At 41.5% G+C, this 21,466-nt stretch overlaps 1 protein-coding gene across 11 annotated transcripts in view; it reads left to right on the top strand.

Moving 5' to 3' along the window:
* FHIP1A (FHF complex subunit HOOK interacting protein 1A) overlaps window positions 1-20,912 on the top strand; it is an 84,367-nt gene extending 63,455 nt beyond the window's left edge. For 7 of the 11 annotated variants that reach the window (XM_052690252.1, XM_052690251.1, XM_052690254.1 and 4 more), the window contains 7 exons: window positions 4,492-4,659; window positions 8,416-8,495; window positions 9,913-10,100; window positions 10,573-11,607; window positions 14,746-14,924; window positions 15,209-15,347; window positions 19,171-20,912. In XM_052690252.1, coding sequence (XP_052546212.1) covers window positions 4,492-4,659; window positions 8,416-8,495; window positions 9,913-10,100; window positions 10,573-11,607; window positions 14,746-14,924; window positions 15,209-15,347; window positions 19,171-19,421 — 2,040 coding nt within the window. In that variant the 3' untranslated portion in view covers window positions 19,422-20,912. The remainder of the gene's footprint in view (window positions 1-4,491; window positions 4,660-8,415; window positions 8,496-9,912; window positions 10,101-10,572; window positions 11,608-14,745; window positions 14,925-15,208; window positions 15,348-19,170) is intronic. The other 4 variants (XM_052690260.1, XR_008208464.1, XM_052690258.1 and 1 more) reach the window with 4 other exon arrangements.
* The last annotated feature ends 554 nt before the right edge of the window (window positions 20,913-21,466 follow it).

Genomic DNA, 21,466 nt, shown 5'->3' with positions numbered 1-21,466 from the left:
GCAAGAAAAGATTTGCTAAAAATTATTACATAATTAGGGAAGGGTAATAGAATGCTAAAAGAGGCCTTCTGTTTTCACTTATCTCTGATCAAATATCTGCCTGGCTGTGAAGATTCTTGTGTAGTCCATCTGCAAAAATATCTTCAACAACTGGTTGTTGTAAAGAAAAACATGTGGATGAGGTTTCTAAATGGTATCTGAAGACATATGCTTTGTACGTGTATTTTTTTTCAATTCCAGCAAGTTTTCATCAGTACGCTATGGATAATAAATAGGAATGGTAGAATTCTTGTCTGAGTAATGTAATGGACATAGATTTTTATCATTTTTCATTTTTAAATATACAAGAGGAGAGAGATATCTGCTCTTTGCCATTCCCAAGCAATTTCAGTGGAAGAGAGCCAAGGTATGCTGGTGGTGGGTTTTAATTTTAGCGATTGTGACGGGGAAGGATTTTAATGTTGCTGAAATATCTTTTCAGAAGCATACCTTGAAATTCAGTTACTTAACAAAGGATTTTATGTCTTGATTTTCTTCATCTCCTTCTGTAGTGGTATTTTTCTTTATACTCAAATTATTGGAGATGAAGAATTTTCAGATTAAATGTCACACTTGGGGAGATGTCGAAGTTGTTTCTTGTCCTTTCGACAACGTCCACATAAATTCAATGTGAGGGCTAGCTGGGGCAAATTGCACTGAAATCAATGTTTACAATGCAATACGAGTTTTTTGTAAGCCGCCTCGGGTTTTGTTTGTAGCAGGCATTCTTGATGTGTACAGTAATGTTTTGTTTTCTGGGAACATTTGTTCTTTTGTTGTTTACCTAAGCACCGATTTGGATTTATTAGAAAGGATTTTCCTACTTTCTGTAAAGCTGTCTCACAAGACATTATTGTAAGGAGAGACAACAGCAGGGGTAGTCTGAAGGAAGCTTAATACCCTGGGTTTGGTGTTTTGGAAAACAGATCTTCAATAATAACTGCACAAATTGGACAAGCCTTGCTTTCAACCCTGAATGTATTATGTATAATGTGATCTGTAGAACAGGTTTACAGAGTTAAAAGGGTCTTCGCCAAGGCTGGTTTTTGCTTAATGTGACTGATTTCTCCCAAGTCATTCCTCAGTTAATCGCAAAGGAAAGTGAGGTCTCGAGAGGCTTGCTCAAGGCAGGTAACGTACACCATTGAGTAAAATGCAAACTGGCCTCATGGAGCTAAAATTAGCCTTCTTGAACACTTCTCTTGGTGCCTCAAGTAGTCAGAAATTTTGCTTACTGTCAGCAGTAGCACAAAGGAGAAGCATGCCAAAATGTAAGATGAGGAAAATATGATAGGACTGTAAAAGTGCATTTCTGCTTGCATCTTAATTGATCCAGAGCTGTATACTTGGTTTCAAATGCCAAAACGTGCTATATTCTGCTTGATTTGCTCTTGTGAGGAAGCAGAAGGACCAGCCCTGGGCTCATTCTTACAGACAACTGCATGAAGGTGCACTGAGAGGGCTCTTAAGAACATGGTAGTGTTAATGGTACTGGAAGAACCTTGGCTTGCCTGCTTTGTGTGAGATGTGGCATGCTGCAGAATAGAACGTGTCAAATTGTGAAAGGGTGTTTTGATTAAGGCAATGCATTTTCATTGGAAAATCCAATAATCCATAAGATTCTGATGAAGCCATTTTAGATCTTGCAAAAACTGTCTCTCCCCTCTGTCTCAGAAAATAGATAGGCAGATTCAACAACATCTTTCCCAAGAAGAATAAAACATGAAGTGTGATGTAGAACCCTGCACAGAAAGCCTCAATTCAAACAGTTCAGATTTACCAAAGCTTTAAGTTAGTTTTTTGTGAGCCATCTGAGCTTCTTCAGTAACTACTTGGTGCTTTTAGCTCTATTTAGTGGTATCAGTGAGATGTTGGCTACAATAAACAGGATTTTTTTTTCACTTAGTCCCTGAGCAGCGAGGAGCACTGAGCACACTCTCAGAAGTGAAGGGTTCTCTTCTATAGTAGTCTCTCACTGGCTTTCTTCTGCCCTTTGTGGTTCATTCATGATACAGCTCTGAAAAGCTTGTGGCTTTCTCTTGGTGATAGCAGCGTAGCGCGTATTGCCCAAAGAGCATTGATTTCAGAAAAAGGTCACTGCCCTTGTGAATCTGCAGGCTTTTTTGCCTTCATTTACAGTTTCAGATTTTCTCCGTACACAGAGGGCCGTTCCTCTGCTGTCAGCAAACATCTGTGAAACCCGCAGGCCAAATACGTGCTTCATTTTCACTGAACAGAATGGAGGAGGAGTGACAGAGACATAACAATGTATTATTCCTGTCTGGCCTTTTCTTGGCAGAGGTTTTAAACTCTTCACTGAACTCCATGCTATCATTATGATGTCATATGATGGATTTCTTGGGTTTGCTTTTTACAGTTTGCTGCTTTTAAAAAAAAAAAAAAAAAAAGCCAATGCCAGTTCTCAGGACAGCAGGCAGCAGCTCCAATCAGAAAGCTGCTCTTTTCTTACCCCACAAGTTCCTATGCCTTTTGACCGTTGAAAAAAATCAATCTCCACTCCAGCCAGAAACCATTTTCTCTGTTGCACAACCCCGACGCAGTTCCTGAGTATGTCTGATGTTGGTTTAGAAGTGGCAGGGAATGCATGTATGTGTGCACAAGAAGAAAGCATTTCATCATAATACTTAAAATAATGCAGGCATTGAACCAGAGCTGCAGCCACAACATTAATTCAGGTAATTTGTGAAGTTGAGGTGCTTGACCTAGCATCTTTTTTTTTTTACCCCACTTCATGTTTGTAGGGGGAGGAGGAAAAGGAATTAATCCATGAACAGTATTCCATTTTAGAGTAGAAGTTAATAGATATTTCTTCATGAAAGACCTGTATTCAAGACAGGGGTCCACTGCTTGTTGTTAAGGAGCTTAGTGTTAAAGTATCAAGAACTGAATTGATGGCTGTAACTTCAGCACTCCCTGGAAGCTGCTCTCCTTGTCAGTGCCCCTCTCCATAACGTCTGTGGGCTGCATGCAGCATTCCTATGTTCTGTGTAACTGGCCAGAAGCAGCTTGTGATCTTAAAAGCTTTAAAGGGAACATTTGCTGCATGACATTACTGTGAGTGTAGCTAACGTGCAGCACAACGGATCAGGGATTTTATTATTTACGGGGTGTTACGTAAGTGCTGCCCTTCTGAGTACTTTCTAAATCCTCTTAGTTCTTAAGTGTCAGCTTTGATTTTTTTTTTTTTTTTTAATAAAATCAGTCCTTCCATTTATCTGGCTAAGTTTGATAAACAAAAGATGTTTAATACTTCCTTTCATATAGAGAGATTCTTGTATTTAAGGGTTTATCTTTGTACACTTAAGCTTATTAGGCTCCTGGGTAACTATTTTTAAGAAGCTGACTTTGCACAGCAGTGTGTGGTACAGAGGCAGCCTTTGGAATTTATTGTGCCTTGCCAGTGCATACTGTCAATAGGTAAGCTCCAAAAGGATTGCTTGAATCAGAATAATACAGGTTAACCAACTGGTATGGATAGCTGAATTGTATTCTGATAAACAAATAGGCAATAGCAGAGGCTTTTGTCTTTGGTTTATATGTGTATGGACATAGATCATGTACCTTTTTGTACAATCAGTGAATATACAGATGATATAATATATTTGAGAGCTTGGCTTATGTAATTATTATACTAGAGCAGAAAAGGATACTCACCCTGTCCTGGGGTCACGTAGGAAACTCTGGTGAAGTGGATCTCCTGGAGAGATCCTTCCCCACTGGCAGTCAGCTCTTAAATGGCTCTAGGAGAGGTGCAGCCTGGCTCCACCCCTTCCAGCAGCACAGGTGAGTTGCCTTCACCTGTGCTCCCAGGGCTGACTCATTGCTCGCCTCAGGTGATCAATCAGAGGTTCAGGCCACGATTCAGTAGTTCCCATACACTTTTAAAACCTGAGAGGAGGGAAAATAAAAAGAAGGAAAATAGGGGTAAAATTCTGGGTAGATATACTTTTCATATATATTCTTTTAAAACTCTGGAACTGTGAGTTTGTACTGTGCTTTGATTTTGCTCTGTTGTCATTTATTTTTAATATTGTTGTAGATGTATGTATTCACAACATCTGAGAACACTTCTAAAGAATGAGAAGTGTGAGTTAAAACAGCTGACGTGGCAGAAAAGTGGTGGGGAGCTTCTGGAAGGATTTAGTTCTTTGTATTTCAACATCTGTGAGATTTGGGCTGTTGGTTAGAGGTTTGGGTTTTTTTTTTTTTTTTTTTTTTTTCTGGGAAAGCAAGACAGGTAGGAAATGGGCTCAAAATGTTTGTGAACAAGTAAGAAGCATACTACTTGTAAAAAGTAAAGATCTGAATGGTTTTGTGGCAGTACGATGCGTGGGAAGCTTTGGGTAGGTGCTAGGAATCGTGCTGCTGCAAGGGACAGACGGACGTTTTGTGTGTGCAGTGTGTTCCCATTGACCGTATTTTACCCTGTAGGTGACGGTGGAAGAAGTGATGGCCACTACTGCGTATCTGGATCTCTTTCTGCGTAGCGTTTCAGAGCCAGCCCTCCTTAAGATTTTCCTCCGTTTTATTCTGCTGCACCGACATGAGAACGTGCACATCCTAGATACACTTACTAGCCGCATCAACACGCCATTCCGGGTAAGATAAGCAGGAAACAAGTTCAGTTTTTCACGTGGGTTTAGGTAAACTAATTAAACAGGAAAGGGAAGTTCCTGTTTATCTAGTTAGTTTTCTCCCCCATCCTAATGTGTACCTTTTGATTTTTAATACTTTGTTTGCGTTCTGGTGTCTAGCTGTAGCCGTGCTAAGAAGTTGATAAATGTGTGATGTGGTTTTACATGTACAGGAAATGGGGTAAAGGTAGATGAGGGCCTTTGGAGGTCTAAATTCTGTCTGAGAAGTAAAAGTAAACTTGGAAGCATTTATATTTTGGGTAATGGTGAATTAGTGCTGCCAAGACAACGCATCCCTAGGACTTCAGAACGTAACCAAGGCTAGTAACGCTTTCTATCTTTGCAGTTCTGCCAAGCAATAGGTATTTGCAAATGATCTTTGTAGGAGACAGTGGGAGCTCCACAAGGATGTCTTCAAATTGCTTAAGTTGAGAACTGCAGTATTGCCAGTGGAGTTCTCAGGAACCAAGCGTGCATTGCTCTAGCATGTTTGCTTAACTGTTATACTGCCAGCTATCTTGTTTAATTAAGGCAAGGCACTTTCTTGCTCAAGTGATCAGATTGCTCCTTCCTTTTGTTTCTTCACTCCTCTGTGCAGTAAGGTTTATCTCAAATTTGCAGTGAGCCCCTTCTCAGTATAGATGTAATGTACCACAGTGACTGGGAGTTAGCTGAGGTAACAGTTTGATCTTCTGGCACAGCAAGTGAATACCTGTTGCACTGGATGACCCTTTGGAGCTTTGTTTGGCTGGCAGCCTTGGCTGAATCTTGCACGATGCACGGCTTCGTGGATAAAATACAGTGTAATGTTTTGGGGCATGAGAAGCCAGAACACCAGCATGTGCATTGAATTTGTGCATTAGAGACATTGTCTGAAATTTGTTTTGAAATGTGGGTGTGATGCAAATATGGATATATGCTGCTGTTACTGCATCCCTAAGATGGATTAAATCTGAAAACTGAAACAGCTTCTGTCTACAAAAATGCAAATGCTGTTGTCTCTGATAATCATTAATTACTGTTCCATAGGCAAACAAGATTGGAATTGTAAAGAATCCTTCTGCTGAGTAACTCAGGATCCCAGCCAAAACGGTTCTGTGATACTAAATGAGTTTGCCGCAGTATAGCTTGGCCAAGTGCAGAAGCCAGAACTGCAGCCTTCTGTTTGGTTTTTGTAGCACAGAAACTGTGTATATGTTATCTCTTGAAAATACTTCTTAATAATTCACCCAGGATTAAGCTTACATACAGACAGGTAGCCAAAAAGCACTTGTGAAGTCCTGCACTTTTTATCTCCTGGTAGTACATGGAATCGTTTCTTCTTATGAGGCAAAAAAATTGACTAGCTTTTCTTCTTTGAAAGATTCTTGATTTCTCATTTCTCTTTGCATCCATATTGCAAATGGTTTCCTATAAGCTGCAATTTTTTAAATGCTGGAAAATTTAAGGAATTAGCAGGTTTTGAACATTCACACTATGAAGAACATTTAGACTTGGTTCTCAGTTTCACAGAGGAAATAAGAATTCCCATTTTACCCCCACAAAAGTACAGCTTTTGTATAAGGATCTCACTTCTTCGTCAAGCTTGCTCTGCTGCTCTTCAACTTCTACCTCTATATTTCCATTAAGAACTGGAGTTCAGCTTTTTTCTTTCTTTCTTTACTGCTCTTTTACTTTCTCTTACTATTTTTGTAGGCATGAGATCTTGGACTAGCAAGGACTTTCCTGTTGATTTCTGTTACGAGCTTTGGACAATGCTGGCAGGGCAATGGATTTGAGCTCTGGTTTGCCTCACAGCAGGCCAGCTCATAAGCTTTCTCTGGCCGTCTTCTTTCAGTGCCTGGCTGTGCTTTATTACCTACATGTGTGTTCACATCCCAGCTTGCTTTTTGAGTGCGGGGCTTATTCACTCTCTTGTTTTTCTCAGGGTGTTAGTTTAATGACCAAACTAGAAAAGGTGATCAAAGAAACTTTTGCTTTTCAGAGGCTATCAAGTAAGGCTTATTTAAAATTTAGCATTTAATTGTTCCACAGAGATGGAAACCAAGTAAGGGAAAATATACATATGCTAATATATAGTCTAAAAGAAGTCTGTGCATTCCTCTGGTCGTGCTCAGTGTGGACAGCTGATCATCCTGTAGGGGAGCTGAGTCACTGGGCTGAAAAAGAGAATGGAAATAGCGAAACAAAGTGCCTTTTAAGTTGACCTTCTTGTGAAATCATGGGCTGGAGAGGAACAGCAACGTGCTGTCGCAGTTAGTACAGAGAATTTTAACAGCGGGAGGAAGAAGAGTGACTGCAGAGGAAAGGTGGAAATTCCACAGTTGGAAAGAGAAGCCATGCCTGGGAATGATGTGAGATTTAATCCTGAATGAATTACAAAGGACATTCACTGACTGAAAAGAGGCAGAGAAATATCTATAGTTTTTTCTTTATCTTTATCTGGTTCCTTTTTAGCTACTGAAAAGTGCAGTTTACTTCATGTACTAATTATTTGAGTTTACATTACTAGTATAATGAGAAGCAAGAATAAAACACCAACTTGAAACTCTAGGAAGCCAATTTATGCTAAAAAATTCTCACAAGAGTCAGCCTAGCCCTGAATCTAAGCCAGCTGCAAGATGCTATTTCCAGGAAAGAGCAGCACGGGAGTAAATGCCCAAGGAAAAACGCATTAAAAGGCAGTGAAATAATGATTCTGTGGTTCGTGAAAATCGATGAGAGCTTAGAGATCATTCTTCTACTGTATTGGACACATTTCTACAAGCAAGCTTATAGAAATACACTGTGTGATGGTTTTGAAAGATTTGTGTCTTAAGTAGAGACCAGAAAACCTGTGAATCCAAGTTTTTAGTCTGTTGTAAGACTAGTGTGGAAGTGGGGTGCCTGTCACAGAATGAATATGATTTTTGCCTCTGCTGCGTGTGACTGCTGAAGTACTTGCTGATGAGTATATTAGTCAGACCTTTCCCAAAGAAGACACACATGCAATTCCAGTGAGCAGTACTGTTTTTCTTTCTTTTCTTCTGGTCTCACAGAGAGGATCTTCATGCCACAGCTCCCAGCTGTCCAGGTGGCCTCTAATGTGGGGATGGAGAGTGATCCATATGGAGTAGATTCTGATAAAAATGACTTGTTGTAGCCCTGATCTACTTCAGTAAATTCAGCAATAGGTATAAAGGCACTGAGGTATAGGAGCATTCAGCTTCTTAATGTGCACAACACTCATCATTCTTAGTATGTTAAGCAGGAACTTTTAAGTAGTTTTGATTTTTATTTTTTTTTGTTTTCAGAAAAACCTCTTGTTGATTCAAATTCTGAGTTAGCAGTAAAACCTAATACTTACCTTAGAAGTTACAGGGCTCCCTTCATGCTGGGTTAAACTAATAAATTTAGAAAAAAAAAAAAGTAATTGAAAAGACTGGAAAATTATTGCTTTCACGTTCTAGATAAGTTAATGCAAATACCTTGTAGAGAATACTTTAAGTAATTTTTTTTTTTTTAAGGAAAATTTGGAATCATACATGACTAAAATGTCAAATGGTATGTGTGTAGCTGTTGGCAACAAGATCCTGTAGGGATGCTGGCAAACTGAAGTAGCATACTAACGGTTTCTTGAAGTGGTACGTTCTGGTGGAGTCATTCTGTTAGACAGAATGCAAGAAAGATTGGAAAGGTACTATTTCCAGATTGAAATCTGATGACATTTATCATTTTTCAGCTCTGTGTGGTCTCCTTAGCATTGTTCAGAACGCTCATTGGCTTGCACTGTGAAGATGTGATGTTGCAGCTAGTTTTAAGGTAAAGCCCAAACTCCTTTTTCAACTTTGTCCTAATTCTGGGACACAGAGACTCAGACGATAGGCATAGAGCTAGATGGACGTTCTCCAAGAGAGCAGAAATTCAAGGAGCTACAGAGAGAAGAATATTTATGATTCTGGCAAAAGCATGCTAGGCCTGTAGGAGCGTGATTTATGTTCTGTGATCTTCAGGAATAAGAGATTTCTTCTTGTGATTTATTTCTATAAACATGAGAGAAGAAAAGCTGAGAATGTATTTATCACCCTCAAACTGCTTATTTCCTGCTTTTAAACATATAATTTTTCTCTCCAGCATGTTTTCTTTAGTTGATTATATATGCACTGCGTTACAAGGAACTTATGTAGATGCTTCCAGCCTTCACCTCTGTTTTTCCTCTTTCCCAAAGAATACTTCAGCTTCCTGAACTGTTGTTCATGGATCGCTATATAATGTACTGAATGCATTGATTATTTTTGCATTTATCTGATTGTCCCATAGGCTGCTGCTGAACACACAATTGTAATTCTGGTGGGTGGATTAGATTAGAGTTGCTAATTTCTGTGGAAGTACTGGTGTAGCTTAATCAGGCTTCTGACACGGTGGAAGGCATCAGTGTTTCAGTCCCTCCACTGACAGGCATTAAGGTGAAATTCCCTGAGTGCCTGGGAGTGGTGTTAGGACATCTGTGACCTCAAGTTATGTTGGGACTCCCCTACTAACCAGCGGTACAGTTGTATTCAGTCTGTTGTTTGTTTATTTAGAGAATCCTTTAAAATTTGGTTTCCTTTTAAAATGGGAAAACATCAGCACAGTTAACACTGTAAGGATCTTAATAGAGTGCTCTTAAAATATTAAACAAAAGTGCTCTAAAAATATTAAACATGACAATGTGCTTCCTCTGTCCCTTGTTTTCCCTGTAGCTTTTTTCCTCTTGCCCAAGATCTCTTGATTTAGAGCAGAGAAACACCTTGATGACCTTTTCTGCTGGCTGCTTGCCTGGCACATGTAAACTGACTCTGTCTCTATTTCCTTGGAAAACAAATAAATTAAAGATTCTGAGACAGAACTCATTCATACTGGGACCAAACCACACCGCTAGCCTTTGACTTCTGCCCACCCTATGCTTCCTTCATCCCTTCCTACAGCAGGCTTGCTCTGACCTGTGAAGGGCTGCTCATTCCCCCATTCTGATGCAACTGATCTCCCATCTCTGCTTGTCCTGACAGTTCCTCGTTGAACTGTAGTTTCACAATGCAAAGAGTTGGGGTTTCATGCTCTTGAGAGATTTAGAATATAGACCACTGTCAAGGTTACTGTTATTCTACTTTGAAGAAGGAAGGAAGGTGTGAAGGGTCTTTTGTATGTTTTTGTTTTCTCTCGCGTGGAAGGATGTAGTAATGCTAGGCTGCTGTTTCAGGTATCTGATCCCATGTAACCACATGATGTTGAGCCAGCGAAGGGCTGTGAAAGAGAGAGATTGTTACTCCGTATCTGCTGCAAAACTGCTTGCCCTGACACCGGTCTGCTGCTCCACTGGGATCACCTTGGCTCTAGAAAGCCAAGGAAAAGATTATATTCTCTGGACAAAAGCAGCTCAAACTAAAGGTAATTGGTGCTCAAGGGAAGACCAGATCATGAACTGAATTGAGTTTGGTAGTAGCTCAGGCGGAACAAAAATGGTGGGCAACAACAAACTGGGCAGTTAGGCTGCACTGGAAAGCTTATTTAATTCCTTCCGTGGGTCCAGGTGTATTGAAACCTTATTCACCTTGGGTAGCTGTTAAAATATTCATTCACAGAAATAATGTACAGGTACTTGACAATGGCACTTGCAGGTTCAGAGTGCTCACTGTTGTTTTACAGATTGGGAGTGAGCTGATTTCTCAGAAAATGGGTTACAGTGCTCACTTGGCAGTAGAAACAACTCTAGTGCATTCATATCTCTAAATTGAGTTCTTCCTGCCTTATTGGATGATTGGGGATAAAGATTCCACCTGCCATGTTAGCAACTGCCTTGCTAGAGAACTTGGGGGCTTTTTTATTGTGTCGTGGTATCAGTAATCTTCTTTACTTTCAGGTTCTGTTAGAGGCATTTCTGAATCCGCCTGCATCGTGGAATTTGGAAGAGCTGTGGATATCAGCTACCTGCAGTACCTGGGAGAAGCTCAAGAAGCCATCCTCCAGTGTCTGAAAGATTGTAAGGTCTGGTCTGCTTTATACGATGGAGTAAATCCTGATCCCGAGACCTTTATCCAAGCGCTTGCTGAGGAGAACAGTACAGATGTGGAACACCCCATGTTTCGTCTCCAGCAAAGGACACCCAGCTTGTGTAGCTCCTCTCAAACAGCACCAGCGGGCGAGAAGACGCAGTTGGAGCTGGAATGGGATGATAGCTACGACACAGGGATTTCTCCTGGCTCTGATGTGAGCTCGCTCCAGCAGTATGATGATCTGGGAAATACAGAGACGCAGATGCCCGCAGTGCCACCGAAACATATTCAGGAGATGAAAAAAAATGCTATCATGCTTGTCAAAGGTTCTTACATAGAGGATTCAGACTTTCAGGATGATGTTATGGTTTACAGATTATGTGCCCAGAAGGATATACAGGATGATGACAGCTCCAAGGAGAAAACTTCAAATGCGTCCAGAGAACATCAGGTCCAAAGCCAGACTGTTGTCAATGGGCCTCTCTCTAACAGCCAGCTGGAAGTGGGCGTGGATGAGCAGAGTGAAAAAAAATCAAGCTTGTCTCAAAGTGTAATGAAAGAACAAATAAACCAGAAAGTGGTGGAGACTGATCCACAGCCTGACTTAGACTTGAAGCTTCAGGAGGCAGATAATTGCTTAAGCTCACAAATGCTGAGCACAGATGGTGAGGATTTCATTGCACAGTATGACAAAATAATTAAGGAACTGGATCCAAACAATGCAAGCATGGAGGAGCAAAAGGTAGACACTCCTGACCCCGTGTCTCCTGCAGAAGAGGAGGAGGACTTTGAGAATTTCTCAGCAGATACCCCTTCTGCAGAGAGCGCATCATCTCCCTTTGGACCTAAGGAGGATGCATCTCCCAAGCGTGCTATGAGGAGTCAGAGTGCTCCATTCACAGGTGGAATGTCCTGTTCGTTACATACCTAGCAAATACAGGAAGGCATGGCAATCACAGGTAGCCAAGTGTAATTGCAGTGCACAGCACCAGCATAGAGCTGGGAGCAGCCCTGACACTAAAGAGTGTATGCCCAAATAGCTGAGGCTGGCCCAAGGAGAATCAAAGAGATTCAGCTTGGAAGTAGAGCAGAGCCAGTGTCAGTGTAGTGACAACAAATGGTGGTGGTTCTGTTCTTTTCTGGCTACTTGAAAAAACAAAAACAAACAAAAAAAAAACCACAAACAAATCTTGAGATTATGTTTCTTGTGTGTCCCAGCACTAGCACACTAGGATAAACTTCTTCAATTGAAAGTGGAGTGTAGTAACGGTTCTAATATATAGAGCCCAGGTAAATAATTTGTCTTTCCGGTGGCTGGCACCTCTCATGCTGTAGCTGTGATGTCACGTTGCCTTTTTCACCCCTTCTGCTAATTCACATTTTAGCACGAGGTGGCAGCACCGGTGCCACATCTGCCCGCGCCTCTCTGTGGGAACTGTCCTGGCGCCTTGGTCCTCAAACGCCCCAGCAGCCTTCGCAGTGGGTAGAGACTTTTCTGTCTTGTGCCAGACAGCAAGTTAAGTTTGTTCTCTAGAGACTGCCCAAGCAGGAATGAAATTGCTACGGGAGGGCAGAGTGTGCTTTTGATCAGTGTTTGTGCAGCTCCTTGCGTTGCAGGCTCCTGATCTTTAATTAGGTCTCCTGGATACCACAGTAATGCAAATAATAATAAAATAACAATAGCTTGTCTAGGTTTTCTCATCCAAAAGAAGACCTCTGTAATCGGGCTTCTTGTTCATTTGGAAAGAGGAAGGAAAGCATTCATTTGTGTACATTGAAATGCAGACCTTTCCTGGTCAGCTGTGGCCAGCCTGCCTGGCACTGTCTCTTAATTGAAAGCCTCAGCCTGTTTATCCAGTCCGTTTACTGTTTTTACTGCAGTGGTCATTTCCTCGTACCACAGACTAATCACGTTCAAACCTTTCCATTTCCCATTATCTGCTGTCAAATGTAACTCAAAAAATGTCATCCCTGTCTCTTCATCCAGTCCCTTCTTGTTTTAAAGAAAACAGCTAAACAGAGCCCAACCGATGCAAAAACCCGCTTTCTGCTTCCAGTCCACAACATTTTTTACTCTTCAGGTATTCACCTTGCTGTAGTGATTGCATTGTAGCTCTTAGTGATTGCAGGTAAGGAGTTGCTCATAAAAATGCCTCAGAAATGGGAAATTGCATTGCCTTTCAAATATAATGCTGTTCTACTTAATTTGAAATGCTATATTATGTATGTGATAAAGGGGGGGCTTCTTGCTACAGAATCAGATAACCAGAGGGTACCACACTCAGTGACTCGGCGGTACAGAGATACTCTCCTTGGGCTCACAGATCTGTGAAGAAAATGTCCCATTGGTGTCTGTGTCCAATTTGAGGGCATTATCACAATGATCCATGTTTTCCCCTGAGTAAAGAACGAATGTGATATTCAGAAACAGTGCTTGACTTCATGGCTACAAGGAGATGAAGTCAGGAAAGGAACACTTTTTTTTGTCTTCTCTCTAGTTAATACTGTTTCTTCCCAGACTTGCAAACTCTGCTCACTTCCTCTGTTTTTTATTCTAATGATTTATTGAAAACTAAGAATTTTGTATTGGGAAGTTCAAGAGAAGTGGCATACCTTTGTTCGAATTGTCTAACTTCAGCTTTATCTACTCAGATTTGGAATTTGACTTGCATGAGAGAAATCGCGATCTACCTCTGCTGCTACTGCAACCCCTGCTGTCCCACGGGAGCTCCCTTTGCACTGTGGTCCTCAGGGGCTCTTTGCAATTATCCCCATGGACACAGGAGGAGGAAGCAGTAGGTTCTGTAGGGCTAGGAGAAACTATCTCAGCCCAGGGGCTTTGAGGCTGCTCCACTGTGTGCCTGGGCAGGAGGGTTTATGGACTTGCATTGTCAGTGCTTCTGTATTTTAGTGGTTGCCCTGCAACGTGAAGGCACAAAACTATTGTTTATTGCTGACATTTACATGACAAAGAGTACACTCACAAATAATTTTGCTTATAAGTCTGTTTTCATGTTTTTTCTGCTTTGTGTGACTGCAGTATTGAAAATGTGTTTCCTTGTGATGTGGCTATCACAGCTTTTGATTTTTTTGTTTAGAGTAGCTTTTTTGTGGTTGCTTTACAGCACCTCATTATTTTGGTGAGACAAGAAGTCTAAGCTATAAGAGTACTTCACCAGTCCTTCTGTGGAAATAAGGCACAGTGCTAGTGAAAAGGACAGGTTCTGGTGGAGTGTGAGGAGGGCCACAAAAATGATCCAAGGGATGGAACACCTCTCCTACAAGGACTGGCTGGGAGAGCTGGGGCTGTTCAGCCTGGAGAGAGAAGACTCTGGGGAGACTTGAGAGCAGCCTTCCAGTATCTGAAGGGGAACTACATGAAAGAAGGGGATGGACTATTAGCAGGGTCTGTGGTGACAGAACAAGGGCAAATGGTTTCAAGCCCATAGAGGGTTGATTTAGGTTAGATTTAAAGAAAAGTCTTGTACAGTAAGGATGGTGAGGCACTGGAACAGGTTGCCTAGTGATGTGGTGGACGCCCCATCCGTGGAGACTTTCAAGTCCAGGCTGGATCAGGCTTTGGGCAACCTGATCTGGTTGTGGTGTCCCTGTGCGTTGCAGGGGAGTTGGATTAGATGACCTTTAAAGGTCCCAGCTAACTCTAAGGATGCTATGATTCTTCAGTGGTACTGTTCTGATTAACTTCAAAAGGAATGAAATAATAGACCATAACACATGAGGCTAAATCCTTATTGGCACACGTAAAGTAGAATAATTATGTACATTGAATATGCCATTAATGTAACTAGCTTGCTAGTCAAATTGCTTCTACTTATGAAAGCTTTTAACATCCCTGTTGAGTCTATTTTGTCTCTTCAGATAAGTTTTGTTTTTCCTCCTTGCTGGCTTTAATTAGCATGTAGGAGGTTTGATTTGGTTGGTTATGATGATCAAAATTTCTTTCACATGCTTATTTCCTGGATCTCGCAGTTTTTCTTCTGTGAAAACAGAAGCATTGGTTCCTTCTCTCTTCTTTGCAGGACCATTTATCAGCGTGGTGTTGTCCAAGCTGGAGAACATGCTGGAGAACTCCTTGCATGTGAATTTGCTGCTTATTGGGATTATTACTCAGCTAGCAAGTTACCCCCAGCCTCTTCTTCGCTCCTTTCTGCTCAACACCAACATGGTGTTTCAGCCCAGCGTACGGTCACTTTATCAGGTATTTGCCCACAAGCCTTAGTTCTGCCTACCGGAACAGTATTTTTGGTGTCTCATTAATTGTTCAGCTCTTTCCAGTTTCACCTGTTGCTTTCCCTCCCATCTGTGAGCCTCGCATCTTGTTTCAGTGTTTTAATGATATTTGTGCAAAGAGCTGAAAATTCTGTATGACCATAACTTTTATTGTTCAGTCTTCTTTTGTGCAGCTGGAGAGCCTGAGTGTTCAGTCAGTGGCAGCACTGGGAGCAAGGGAGGAAGAAGTAATTGTTACTGTTGTTTTGGCAGGTGCTGGCATCTGTGAAAAATAAAATTGAACATTTCGCTTCTATGGAAAAAGACTTCCCACATCTTCTCCTGGAGGCCCAACAGTACTTAGTTTTTCGTGTGGACATGTCTGATGCCGCTGAAGAACTGCTAACCAAAGGTAAATGCTAACTGCACTCAGAGGAGTGCTGGGTGGAATGAATCACCAGTTACCTTTCTCATTTGCTACAGCATGATTAAAAGTAGGTGTGGTGCATTATACATATCATTAACCAGATGTAGCCTTCTGGCTTTAAACTGATGATCCTCAGTAGGCCGCAGTATATGGATCTATCTGGATATGCTTTGCTCTTTAGAAGCTTTTATTGTCTTTGCTACAGAGAATGTCTGTTCAAAGGAGTAACAAAATCAGCTCTTGCTTGGCTTACTGTTGCTTTGGTTGTAAACAAACTTGCTTTCAAGGCATGAGGTGAGACAGCATATTGCGTGATTTTCTTTTATTTTTAGCCTGACCTTCAGCTAGTCGTTAGTTCTGGTGTTTTTGTTGGTGGTGGTCGTTCTGTGGGGTTGTTTTTTTGGTTTTTTTGGGTTTTTTTTGGTATGTTAGAGAGGACAGAAATCCAGAATGAGTTGGTTTCTGCAACGACTGAATAAGGCTCACATAATCGTTTGGGCTTTTACTGACGGAGGTGGGTATGAGCCAGAGAACTTCACATGTGCTTTCTGGAATGAAAGCATGAAACAGAAAAATAAATGGGTGTTATAAGTCAGGACATTTCAAAAACAATGGGGAGTTAAGCAGGTATCACCTCAGCTTTCCTGGGGACTTGTGTCATGTCGTCTGGTTCTCAAAGACAGTGTGCTACACCTGGTGAAGAATCTTACATTCTCACTGAGAAATTTCCCAAAGCAGCGGGGTGATGGGGGTATCGCTGGCACCCTGCCCTGGGGATGCATCAATTGGCAGCTTGTCACTAAGCAAGCAGCACTGGGTGCAGGTTTCCCTTAAAAACAATTTCCCGTGTGATAGGAATGCACAGAATTTGCTGAGAGCTGTGACCACAGGGATTGAGGGCTCAGAATCAGGGTTCAAGAGAGGCTGCATTCAGAGATGTGTTCTCATGCATCATTTGGAATTGTTAACAATCATCCTGCTTCGCCTTTACCACTGTAAAGTTAGTATTATTTTTCTTGGATTTCCAGAGGTGTAGAAAGCAGGGCTTTTTATGCATCTTCTTAATTGTGTTTTCATTTTGCAAGACTCTGAATAGTAATTTACCTAGCTTCTAGTCAGCGTGGTGTGCATCTCTGAGGTTTGCAGAGCACCTAGTCAGCAAAAATTACCATCTCACTAAGAATTAGTCTGTGAAAGATGCGTGCTGTAAGTGAGCTGTGTATTGCAAACATCTGCAGGGCGTTAGGCTCCACATCCTGGTACCAAATGTGAGGAAGCCTTACAGTTACATGATACTGTAGCTGGCGTATGCAACAAGATCAGGAGGCAACATTTGGTGTCCTTTTCCAGGTGCTGGCAGTACAAACTTCTTTAGAATGCATTCCGAATGGGAATTCATCTAGCTGAATAAACTTGCAAGCCTTACGCTTCAAAGTTTTTAGTGCCTAGTAGTTGTACCTCAGTTAAATAAAATAGTAATTTTTGGAATTTATTTGTGCTTCTTATTTTATGTCAGTTTTCTTTTGTGGGCTTTAGAAATTGCCAGACTGACTCATGCAGATCATTAATTAGGATCTCAAAACAAGGCTGCTTAGTCAGACAGTCGGTACATTTTCTTCAGTCTTGTGGCAACCCCTGTAAAGAAGGTATCTCTTGACAAATAGATGGAGAGGATATAAATGTCTGAGGAACTGCACATTTGGTTCCCAGCAAGTCTGGTGATGCAAACAGTCCAACTGTACTTCTTAGGGCAAGCTGGCTCAATAATCTTTTAGCACGTTGCAGGTCACTGCATTGATTCCTACAGAATTCCTACAGAATTCACATCTGAAAAAGAGAAGCCAGATGCAGTGGGGAACAAAAATGTAAAAATGAAGTACTCCAGAGCACATTTGCCTTCCCTTGGTAGTGACATTCTTCAAAAGCATCCAAACAGAAAATGCCAATCAGTTATTTTCTGCTTGCAGCACTGTGTGTTTTGCTCACATGGCAGTTTGGGTTAGGGTTAGATATAAACAACTGTTGTGATCCCATATGCAATGCTGCCCGTCTTTCAGCGCTCTGGTAACTATCTCAGAGCACTCACTTTTGCAATTGCACCCTGACTGCAGAAGGAAGCAGACAATCTTGATTGAAGAAAAACCAAATCTCTGGTCCCTTGACCATCTTTCTCTGCTTTTTATATATGTGTGTATATATATGCAAGCTTTGGCAGCTTACTAGCATTCTGAATGTGTTGGCTAAACTATTTAAAATACTTACATTGTTTAGGAAACGTTCTGAGATTGTAAGAGAATCTCTCAAAGTAAATCTTCAAAGGAAGCTCAGAACTTCCTCTTTTGATTGTAATTCATAATTTAGGTTGTTTTTCCTCCTGTATTCAGAATTTTCCACAGAACTGATGTTCCTGTACTGTGTCTCTGGTAGATAAAAACTTGCAGAATAACAGCATGAATGATTGATAACTCTGGAGCTGGAAAGGTTTTTTGGAACTCGAGAAAAGTACAGTTCTGTTAGATGATTAAGATTAAAATTTTTCTTGAGGAGTTGAAAGTCCACTATGCTGGAGGAGAACTCCAGGCAAGAAACCAGAGTGCAGAGCTGGTGAGCAGAGGGATCCTCTGCCACGTGGAGAGAGGCACCCAGCTGGGGGTACCCCATCCGCTTCTTGCAGAGCTTTCAAAAAAAGCTTCACATAACCACGGACTGAGTGGGTCTCACACCAACTGAGTGGCTTTAAGGGAAACCTCTGAAGGCGGTGATGTGGTATTTGGCTTATCTGCAGAGTGAGACTTAATATGATAGGGGTTTTTTTGGTCTGGTTTTATTTTTGTGGGTGTGCGTGTGCACTTCAATGATATGCAGCTCATGAGAACACCCACTTGTAAGTCAGACAGGATGCTATCTGGCTGCGATTCCAGGCCTTGTGACATGTGGAGCAGTGAGTACTGCAATTTTTTTTTTTCTTCCTATTTCTTTCCACCAGTTTTAGTTTTTGTCACCATTTCAGTTTCATTGAACAGCATTTAATTAAAGCGCATTCTACTTCAAGTTGAATCAAGGAGCGTCTGACTGACATTTAAGTGCTGCAGTCTCTGTAATTCCATGCGTCCGGATGCTTGAGCCTTGATCCTCTGAACTCTGGCACCAGAGATCATATAGCTCTCAATGCTGTGCTGACCACGTAGTGGTTTTAATTTGTTCTTTTTAAAAAATTATTACTTTTAAATATTTAGCTTCTTTACAGGGAGCAGAAGAGTAGTTGGCTGAGGCTAAAAAATGAATTTTCAAAAGTTTTTTCTTTCAGTTTTTAGCTTGCTTCAAACTCCCAGGCAATTTTGATAGCTCGGCTTCAAGCCCACTTGCACAGTGATTCATGGGGGAGGAGAGAGAAGTGAAGTCAGAGTGATATTTTGATCCGGGGGAGGGCTAGAGTATAGGATCATTTTAAATTGAGAAAGCCATGCTGGGACTAATGGTAGATATTATCTGTTATTTCATAAGGTAAATCCATATTATTCTTTCCCTTGACTCCTTTCCTGCCCACATATTTTTCTCATCAGAGCTGCAACTGAATAATACATAACCCGGGGAAAGATGGCTAATAAAAAATGCAACAGAAGCAGGCCATGTAGGACTTAAAACTGTCGGATTAGTGGAGTATCTGCCAGCACAGTCTGAGTACTGCGAACTACAGCTCTGAACACAATCCCTGAAAACTGCATCTAGTTGCTGGACAAATACTTTGTGTGTTTGATATACTGAGTGTTGTTTGTTGGTTTTTTTTTCTTTTCCTTCCTGGCCTTAGGTAACGTCCTGCATGGCAGCAGCGTGGGGAGAGGAAGGAGCCTCTCAGAAGCCCCCCCAGCCATGCTCCAGCCTTTCCTGGGACACAAGGGAAAGAGGAGCCTGGCTCACCCCAGCCTTCCCGTGCACGTGAGGAATGCTGTGCTCGCAGCTGCCCTTTTCCCAGAGTTCCTGAAGGAGCTGGCAGCTCTTGCACAGGAACACTCCATTTTATATTACAAAGTACCGGGGGACTTTGAGGATTATTATTAGTGGGTTTTTCTAAAGTAGGTTGGTTTTATTTTTTTGAAGAAAAAAAAACTGTCAGAGTTTGAACTGATTATTTTTTACTAGTGGAAAGCTGCTTACGAAAGAAAGTTCTACTTCACTATTTCCTGAAAATACTTGATTTGAGAGGGAAGGAAGAGGCAGGATGCTATTCCACATTAGTTTATATTGGGCCTTACAACTTTCCTCTGTGCTACATGACTTATTTGAGAGATTTCTTACATTGCTGTTAGAGCAGCTCCCTGAGCTCACCTCCTTGTTACACAGGTGCCCCTCTTTACTGCCACTGTCTCCTGTTGAATTTTCAGGCACTTAAATAAGGTGGACTAAGAGGGGGCAAATTTTCCAGCTTTTTTTACTTCAGAAATACTCCTCTCAAAAGCCTGTTGTTAGAGCACAGTTGGTCTGGAAAAGCACTGCCGCAAGGAGAAAGTTTGGGGAAAAGAAACGCGTGCAAAACGTGCACAAAACCCTTTTCTGTGAAGGGCTGTGCTTCTCCGTGGCTTTGTCCTCCTCCCTGCTCCCCTTCCCTGGGACGGGGTTCATGCCAGCACACCACTGAGAAGCCCTCCTTAGCCAGTAGCTCAGGTTTGTGAATTCAAGTGATCTTATGTGTGTTAAACCCATGACTAGCTGCAAGCAGGTGCTGGGCTCTACACATACCGCATTGCCTTATGTTGCAGACAGATCTGCGGCTATCAGCTGTTGGTCTTTGAAGTCAGATGAACTGTGTAAGTGGATGTGGACTGCAGACTGCCTGGAATTTTCCTTGCAGTTTCTCAGCGTTCTTTAATATCTACTGCGCTGCTACCTAAACTCTCAAGCATGCCTTATTTAGTAAGATTTGCACAAAGTACAAAACAAAGTGTGTCTATGCAAATGGTAATTAATTTGTTCTTTGTTTTTATGCTTATTTTAATAAGCTAAGGAACGGCATTCAGTTTCTTTCAGTAGTATTAAAAGGACAGCAGGCTGTTTTTGTCAATCATTTCTTCCCCCCATATTTTAATGGAAAACGTTTGCACTCTCCTGAAAGCTGTTCTCTCTTATTGCTCTTTTGTGGGGGGGTTATGGGGAAAAGTTGAATACTGTTTGTTTACTTTTCATTTAGGGGTTGACTTTTCCTAGTATTGCACTTTTGGGATGGTGAGGGGAGGAGCGGGCTATTCACCAGCTGCAGAAAAGGAAGCAGCAATAGGGAGAGCTGTCTGCTAGTGACTAACTGCTTGAGAAAATTCTCGTCTGTGAGTAATGGGCTTCATTAGAAGAACCCAAGCATGATGAATTGGCGCATCACTACTGCATTTCGTCTTATCTTAGTAGCATAATTGTGCTTCCAGGGTGCTGTGGTTGGCTCCATAAAGAGGAGTTTCATTCAAGAAAGCCTTACATCCACTTCTTCCAGGAAATAAACTTAACAGCCACTCCAGGAAATTTAAAGAAATGGAAATAAAAAATAACATTTGTGTGAATAAATTCTGCTGACTGTAATTCCGTTATTCTGGAAAACTCCAAAATCACATCCCAATTTTCAAATATGCTTTCTCAGAGATAGCAAGGGAAAAGCTTAGGATCTGAAGTATACTTAGTTAAAGAACAAAACACATTAAGAAACAAAAAACAGCAAAAACACCCCCAGAAGAGTCCAATTAATTACAGGTCAGTTCTTGTGGACCCTGCAGTGCAATTTAAACTCCGAAAGTCTTTCGATGCCTCTGAAAAATGCTACCTTTCATGTGCAAGCTGTGAGAAGCATTCATTGTCAGACTGCTGTAGGCTATTCCAGGGAAGAAAATCCCGAAGTGTACCTCTCACAAGATCACCTCAACAACTTATCTGGATCTGCTTCCACTTGTTTGCTGTACAGTCATCACGTCCACCATGGTGGAAGGGTCACACTGCTTCTCAACTGACACTAGTGTGCTTGCACTTATAACTTGATGGCTTTGTTATTTTGTGTGTGTGTGTTTTTTTTTTCCTTTTTAAACAGCATTGCATCACCATCCTGTAAGTCACCTCTGACCTTCACA

This window comes from Tympanuchus pallidicinctus, unplaced genomic scaffold, assembly GCF_026119805.1.
Source record: "Tympanuchus pallidicinctus isolate F22 unplaced genomic scaffold, pur_lepc_1.0 scaffold26, whole genome shotgun sequence".
Taxonomy (NCBI): Eukaryota; Metazoa; Chordata; class Aves; order Galliformes; family Phasianidae; genus Tympanuchus; species Tympanuchus pallidicinctus.
The sequence above is the reverse complement of the archived record's forward strand: the minus strand, read 5'-3'. Positions and strand labels throughout refer to the sequence as shown.